Below are 8,397 nucleotides of genomic sequence, written 5' to 3'. Positions count from 1 at the left end.
AAAAAAAAAAAAGGAGTCAGTAGAAATCCTAAAATCTTTGTATGCTTTAAGAAGTAATGTTACATAAAAAGAACCCATATCCATTAAAACACACACAAATATCAGAAGCCTTTTCTCTATCTCTAAAAGTAAAATAGAAAATTCTTTTTGATAAGTAAAGTTATAAAACTTCCCCCAATATCCACATGATTTTCCCCCAACCCCCAAATACAAGATAAAGAACATATAGAAACTCTCTATTGGATATATATAAAGGTTATATAATCAAATCCCCTTCTTCTTCTTCTTCTTCTTCTTCGTTTTGTCCAGCCTTGCTCTGTTTTTCTTTTTTTTTATTGGTTTGTCACTTCACAAAAGCTTCCATTCTGCCAAATCATATTTGTCAAAAACAAACGTTATTGCAAAAGAAGATGAATCTGCTTATTAACAACACATAGGTTTAGTTTTCATAAGGAGAAACCAAGCACACGAACAAAAAGTAAGGTGAAAATGTAATGGGCACAATACAAAACAGTCAAAATCCAAAAGATGAAACAAAGAACAAGATCGTTTCAATCAAAACAGAACAATAAACATGTGTGTTCCTATATTTTATAACCTTACAGAACCCTAATTCAAACCTCCATTTCTAACCAAAACCCAGCGGAAACATTTAAAGATGATCAAGAAGCAAATATTTGGATGATATCTAAACAGATCCGACACCAATTGTTATAAATTTAAGCCTAAAAATTTGGATAATAAAATTTAATTACCAGAAATCTGCTTTCCGGAGGAGAAAGAAGGAGGCGTCAAGACGTAACAGAGAATGGACCTCCCAACCATGGAAATGGCGGAGACGATCCCAGCGACATAGAAAACCATGATAAGAGCGAGAACCCAAGGCAACAAAAGAAAGCCGATGAAGAAAGTAACAGATCCACAAAGCATAAGAGCCACAGATATACCAAGCAGCAAAGACGCGAACCCAGACGGTGAAATATGGGCCAAGGAAGGAGACGACGACGACAACGAAGAGAAACGATGATGCGAAGAGGTATGAGGAGGACGAGGACGAATTCTAGGAGGAGGAGGATCGGAGAACTGATCGTCGGGGAAAGATATAGGCATAGGAGGTGAACGGAGAAGATTCAAAACAAGAGAAGATAGATCGTAAAAAACCCTAGATTGCTGCTGATCTCGCTCCCCCCTTCTCATCATCACAACCACAACAACAAGAACAAGAATGAAAAAAAATCCCAACTTTTTTTTTTGTTTTGTTTAATCTCCAAAAAAGATCACAGAGAAAAGAATTTGCTTGAGGAAGAAGATAACTAAAAAAAGAAGGGTGTTTTGCTAAAACCGAGGCGAGGAGATAAAAAAGAAAACAAAAACAAAACAGCCGGCAGAATTGATTGGGTGGGTAGGAGAAGAAGAAGAAGAACAAGGTGTGCTGTTAATGAAGATTGCCTTACAAAACACGATAACTAACAATCTCTCTTACACAGAGAAAAAAAGGACTGAAATTTATGCAAAAGTTCTTCCTTGAATTTTGTGAAAAATAAAATGCAAAGGCAGAAGCGTCGTGAATCGTGTTGTTGTTTGTTGTTGTTGTTGTTGTTGTTTTGGATAACGGAAAAAGCAAGGGACGAAGTTAAAAAAAAAGGAAGACGCGTTGTGAACACGCGAGGGATATGGCGAGTAATGCAAAGGTCTCAGTAATGACGCGGCGTGAGAGAGTTGGGGTCTTTTCTCTTATCTTCTTTCTTTCTTATCTGTAACTTACAAGTAATTAAATTTGTTCCAATCATACCAGAGCTGTCGTTTTCTTGTTTTGCCTCCTTTTCTTTTTTTTCTGAAATTTTTTGTTTTTTTTGGGTTTTGGTTATTTATTTGACTTTTACAAGTTTTGAATTTGATGTATCAATGAAATAATAAAAAAGACTAATGGCTTTTAGGGAAAATGAAACTGTTTTTTATCTCAGGGGTTTTCAATTCAGGCTACTTGGATTTGTGAAATGACTAATTAGAAATTAGAGTGAAGATATTATTAAGTTATATATAGATGATTAACATTTCAATAATTCATTATTATCTTCACTAATCCTTTTATTTTTTAAATTACAAAGAAAAATGAAGACATTTATTAAGTTACAAGATGAGATCAATCATTGAACAACATGCAAGTTAGACATCAAGTTATCATTCGAATTTATTGATTGTACATCAAATTATTTTTGTGGATTGGATTGGATTGGTAATAATACTAATCATATCATTTGTGTCCAGAAAGTCAAACCTAAAATTATTTTGCATAGGACCCAGTCAATATATGAGCCAGGCCTAGTCTTAGAAATTTTCTTCTGTTTTTTTTTCTAATTAGATTTTGGTATAGTGAAATTTTGAGGAGTTCATGAAGTATGAGTCTTCTTACATAGGCCATATACAAGAGTATAAAGATGGCCCAAAATGATATTAGATGGGCCTACAGTGAGTTCATCGTTATGTGATAAACAAGATATTTTAAAAAAACAACTAGCTAGGTAGTAGGTAGTGTGAGTTTTTCTTGTTTTTGGTTAATGACTTAATGGTGGTCTAATGACTAATAATATATACAAACTTACAAAGCATCGCATAACATAAAATGGGAGTTGATGATCTAAAACAATCTGCAGCAGGAGGAAGCATACTTAAAAACAAACTCAAAAAAAAAAAAAAAAAAAAANATGTGTGAGAGAGTGTAGCTAGGAGTAATGGGTAAAACATATGGGTAGCAAAACTGATGACAAAATTATTGAATTATAGAAGGGCTTTATAATTAAACATTATTACACACACACATGCACACAAGACCGAAAACATGATAAGAGGTAATAAAATCAGAAGAAACATGATCATCTTCAAATGTCAAAAAAAGAAGAAGAAAGCAATTCATTATTAAGAAAGTTTCAAATAGAGTTGGTATCATAAGGTAACCAACCCAACATGTAATTATTCACACTTGGTCCTGCTCCCATTCCATCTTGCTGCCCCTGATACCTACGATCCATAATCATTACGATGCATATTAATTAATCTTGGTTTAATTAAGATCGATGCTACCTAGCTTATATAAATAATCAAAGGAGACCAAATTAAGAATTGGTTATAAAGTTAATTAGTTACCCGATCTGAAGAATGGGTTCACATTCCAAAGGCTGGAAGAAAGCTTGAGAGTGTTGTTGTTGATGATGATGACGACCATAGGGATCAAGATGATCTTCTGGGTTAGGGTTCAGTTGGAGTGGCATCTGATAACCATCTGCTAACTGCCACATACACACAGTACTTTCTTCGTTACTTCAAACCATTATTATTAACCAAATTAATTAATGACGAGTACGTGTATAATTATATTCAATTACCCTTAGTCTTAGAGTTTTATTTGTCTCAGTCAGCATGCGTTCCTGCGATTTTTTTTTTTTTTTTTGTGGTTATATATACTAGATTTGGAATTAAAGAGGAGCTAATGTGAGTAGTTAGTATTTACCTTACTCTGAAGATCGTTGAGCTGGTCGAGCATAAACTGTGTCTGCAGAATTAATTAAACCCAATTATATTTTAACATAGCATATCTTAATTACTACTAGTGTACAGATCATATATGAGAAACTGATAAACAAGGTATAGTACCCGGAGAGCTCGGATCTGCTTCAAGGAAGAATCAAGCTGTCTCTCGAGTGACTCAAGCTCCTTTGAACTTAGAGGCCCAAGATCTTCTCCCAGTAGATTCCTATAATTTCAAGATTCAAAAACCATTCAAGTTTGACTGTACACCTAGCTAGCTAGCTAGCTAGCTTAATTAGGAGTTGATTAATTATGATTAGTTGTTACCTTTGGGTTCTTTGTAAGGCGTCATAACGCTCCTTAAGCTTGAGATACTCTTGTTGACTACTTAGCTCCTGCAGTGTATCAAAACAACATTAACCATTGGATCTCTACCGAACAATTAAGTAAGTAAGTAGAAAATGAGTGTGATTTTATAATTAAGATTAGAAGAAAGAAGAAAGAGGAAGGGGTACAACTGCTAAGGCCTCTCTTGAAGGCACATTGGGCTCTGGTGCTCCATAGTTACATTTTTGGTACCTCTCAAGAGTCCGAAGCATGCTGCTACAGACGTATAAAACAATAATTCATTTCATTAGTTAACAAATTCAAGACCCCAATAAGCTTAATTTGGCTATAAATTCAAAATCAAGTTCAAGGATGATCACAAGTACATAAATCCAATGGATAAAAAAAAATAAAAAAAAATCCAATGGATAGCTTTGAGATATGAATTTGACATTGGCATCACTTCAGACCAAAATTGGAAAGCCCTTAAGAACTTCTGACATTAAAAAAATTGAGTGATTTGATCGAATTGGACGACCACGTACAAATCAAAAGAGAAACACTATAATTAATTTAATTCATCACTAACCAGAGAAATTAACCCTAATTTTCATATCAGATCGATGGTTGTTCTCACTTAGCTTCTCAGATAAAATAATATTTAGTAGCCCCTATATATATAATTAATTTCTAAGGATAGACAAACAAATAAAGCTTAGGGGATTCTGCAATAGAAGAATTAAAACTTTGATGTAAGGAAAAAAAATAGAAAGAAAACAGAAGTGGAAATCATCAGAAAACACAAAAACATGTAAAAAAGCAATCTTTTTTTTTTTTTTTAATTTAAATGAAACAGATTTTGGGTATCCCAAAAAAAAAAATTTCCTCTTTGCTTCTTTAAAAAGGATGATAGAACACGTACGACACAACACATCAGAAAGACCCATACACATACATAAACACACATTTCTTTTTTATTTGTTTATGTTGGTTATAACATATGTATGTAATACATACAAAAGTAGATAGATATATATATCTATATACCTCGAACTACTGCAAAACTCGTACAGCTTTCCTCTATTTGAGAAGATGATGAGAGCAACCTCTGCATCACACAGAACGGAAAGCTCGTATGCTTTCTTCAAAAGACCATTCCTTCTCTTTGCAAACGTCACTTGCCTATTGATCTTGTTCTCTATCCTCTTCAATTCTACTCTCCCCCTTCCCATTCTCTCTCTCTCTCTCTCTCTCTCTCTCTCTCTCTCTCTCTCTCTCTCTCTTTTCTTTTCTTTCTCTCTACCCAAATATCTCTCTCTCTCTCTCTCTTTCTTTGCAAGCAATTCTATATATATATATATGAGCTTCTCTCTCTCTTTTTTTTGTTTTGTTTATATTTGTTCTCTATGTTATATTTCTTTTTAAAGTGTACATATACATTTGTACAAGTCTCACAACACTTCTCTCCAAGTACATTAACATGTCAGCTTCATGACTTGAAATATTCTCTTTCTATATACTCTCTCTCAGCCCTCAACTATATTTATATACCCTCCAATTATTGTGTACCAAAGGAACCCTCATAGGATTTATTCAAATATTGCAAATTGAAAAAAAATCGTTAATTACTCTATACATGCTTTAGTTCTTTTCAAACCTAGCAATTTGGTGGATTTTTATGTTTATACATTATTAGTAATGGAGACAATATTTTTTTTGAATTCCACTCTCGAGCTAGTGGTTTCTCATTTTCAAATCCATAGTTTAGAGAAATGTGATCCTCTGGTCCAATAGTTTAAATTAAAGAAAGTTGAATGCTTTTTTTTTTTTTTTTTTAACCNATCATCGAATTATAAAAAACTGGAAATCCTACATAAACCCTAACATATGAAAACCATTATTATTATTATTATTATGGCTTTAATATGTTGAGAGAGACAGAGATATGTATAATTAAATCGTATGATTCATAAGAGTAGTAATGTTGAAAATGAGAGCTAAAAATGGACGGTGAAGATGCGGCTTTGGGTGATGAGTGATGGCAACCCTAAACAGAAAAGAGTAGGGCAATGAATGAGTCCGGACACGTGTCGACATCTGGATGGTAGGGTCTGATAAATCCACCTGATTTGTTTTCTAAAATTTTAAAATTGGATTTTTTGTTTTATTTATTTTGGTTGCTTTTATAAACGAGTTCAGGGAATCATGTGACCTAACCTTAACTAGGTGAAGCCTCGTACGATTTTCCCAACTTACGGAACTACCCCTTGTGATTGGTGAAAAATGTAAAGTAAAAACACCCTCTTTTGTGATTCATTCTTGTTTTTTATTCTTCTTTACTGCTAGATTCATAATATCTACATCTCTCTTACTGCTAGATCTGTTTTTTTTTCCGATCGTTTTCCAATTTGTATATGGTTCTAGATACTTTTTGTTTTCCAATTTGTATGGTCTTAACATAAATATAGTAATGTTTATAGTATATGATCCACTTTTGTAAAACAAACCATGTTGATAAAATCCAGTTTGGTATGAGAGTTTGACGCGACTACACACACAGGAAAAAAAAAATATGGAAGAAGAAAATAAACATAAATGGATAAAATAAACAGAGTTTTGAATATAAGTGATGGTTTATTTTGGTTATCTTAGGGTTCGTCCGATGTTAGAGATCATGTCTGACCAAAACTCTTAGTATATGCTTTATGGTTGCAGACGTAATTGCTTTATTTTGACCGGTAAGTAGGTGATGGACACAAAGGTGTGATTCAATTAGAAAAACTAAACATAGCATTATTATTCTGTTTGGTTATATTTAAACCATTTTAGTTTCTTTGATTTGCACACTGAATCTTTTGATTATCTCGCTTGATCGTTAAAGCACTTTAAGCAAGTTTGCATGATCAGTTCTATTTATTTGTCTTTATATGTGGACTCGTTCGAGATTATAATATTTCAATTTCCTTTAGTTTTCATTAGGTAAAAATAAAACGTATGGTTAATACTTAATGGTATAACTTACAGTCAAATATAGTTAGAAGGGTACGTATGAGAAGAAAAGGAAGGCAAGTACGAATTCACTTCTTTATCAGATCTGGTCGTATAGTTTCAATGTAAGATGATGACAATTGATAGAGTTTGATGTGCATTAAACCGAAAGAGAAACTAAAGTACATTCAACTATTTATTTATTGATTTCATACCAATGAAGTTAAAACATATATCTTCTATATTTTCCTTCTCTTTTTGTACTCTTTCCTTCGTCTTTTTATACCCCAAATTTTTCAAATCTTCCCCCATTGACAACATATGTGGTGAATTACAAGGTATGAGACCAACAGAGATATATACTATTTTTAGTTTTTAAACTTTCAATTGTCAAACATTTCAAGAAAATAAAAACATTCTTTGAATCTCTTTTAAGACATTTATCCAAAAGGAAAAAAATTACAACATATATAATAATGAAAGAATTGAAAAGAATCAAACAAAAAGAGAGATAATTTTTGTTTATACAATTTCAGTTAACCGCGCTAATTAAGGAGTAATTTCTTTAAGTAACATAGAATTCTCCTATATTGATCACATCTACTTTATGAAATGGAGTTGTTATACATTTTAATTCTTGCTGTATTTTCATGAGCGGAACACATAATTTTTTCATGCTACCATATTATCTATCTATTTTACATTATTAACAACAATAAATCATAGACATAATTATGTTTTACTAAACTTTAGTCCTCTCCATTGCTAGATACACCGAATTAACTCGAAAATTGTCACAAGTTAAAGTAAAGCATACAAAAATTTTAGTGATAAGATGAGATCTTGAAGGTATATGAATTGTTAAAGTAGCTACGGCCGAATAAATATCTCCTTCTAAAGCATAAGAAAAAAGGGTTTACAAGAAAGAAAGAAGCACTTAGAAAATACTCTTTTGGCTTTGGGATCATATGCCCTGGAGCACACACAGGTCCCACTTGAAGCTAGATCGATGAGAGATCCAACGGTCATAGAGAAGTCCCAAAATCAAAAATGCTATTACACGTAGGAAAGAAAGAAGAATCTCGATGTGAGCTAAAGAGACGACGACGACGGTGATCGATGGGGGACCATATCAACTTGCAATGTTGCACTACAAACTAGAACAAATAAATGCCACGTGAAATCCTACACGACAGCTAAGTTGCGAAGTACTGGTGATGTGGTCCATCGACGTGAGATGGGAATCCGACGGCTTTGAGCCGATGTCGTGAAGGGTCGAAGAAGGAATAAGAACCGTTGGATTAATCTGCTAAATATAGACGGACAGGGTCCATATCAAGACGTAATGGGAAGGGGACCTCGTTTCCCAAAATAGAAAGATGGTGTTATCGTCAAACAAGTCACGTCTGGGGTTTATTGAGTGGGGTTAAGTTTTTGGACCAGTCTCTCTACTTTTTTTTCCACCTTCCTCTACGATATATAGTAAGTTACTGTTGTCATAGACTCATAGTCATTATGCATTAAAAGGTTTTCACTTTTCAGCGTGCAAGAAAAATA

General features: G+C 33.3%; 2 protein-coding genes across 9 annotated transcripts; both read right to left on the bottom strand.

The window, feature by feature from the left end:
- LOC104776776 lies at nt 21-1,665 on the bottom strand. Its single transcript, XM_010500900.2, has 2 exons — nt 756-1,665; nt 21-365 (listed from the first exon to the last, which is right to left on the bottom strand). The coding sequence occupies exons 1-2, from the start codon at nt 1,198-1,200 to the stop codon at nt 349-351; spliced, it is 462 nt and encodes a 153-aa protein (XP_010499202.1). The 5' UTR covers nt 1,201-1,665; the 3' UTR covers nt 21-348.
- LOC109124399 (developmental protein SEPALLATA 3) lies at nt 2,760-5,154 on the bottom strand. Of its 8 annotated transcripts, none has more exons than XM_010500893.1 (8): nt 4,900-5,154; nt 4,041-4,128; nt 3,853-3,920; nt 3,652-3,751; nt 3,509-3,550; nt 3,384-3,425; nt 3,145-3,287; nt 2,760-3,018 (listed from the first exon to the last, which is right to left on the bottom strand). In XM_010500893.1, the coding sequence occupies exons 1-8, from the start codon at nt 5,082-5,084 to the stop codon at nt 2,928-2,930; spliced, it is 759 nt and encodes a 252-aa protein (XP_010499195.1). In that variant the 5' UTR covers nt 5,085-5,154; the 3' UTR covers nt 2,760-2,927. The 8 variants fall into 8 exon arrangements, with proteins under 8 accessions (XP_010499195.1, XP_010499197.1, XP_010499198.1 ...); XM_010500895.1 differs by having other exon boundaries at nt 4,044-4,128; XM_010500896.1 differs by having other exon boundaries at nt 4,041-4,125.

The sequence above is a fragment of the Camelina sativa genome, chromosome 3, assembly GCF_000633955.1.
Source record: "Camelina sativa cultivar DH55 chromosome 3, Cs, whole genome shotgun sequence".
NCBI lineage: Eukaryota > Viridiplantae > Streptophyta > Magnoliopsida > Brassicales > Brassicaceae > Camelina > Camelina sativa.
This window is presented reverse-complemented; position numbering and strand designations above follow the sequence as displayed.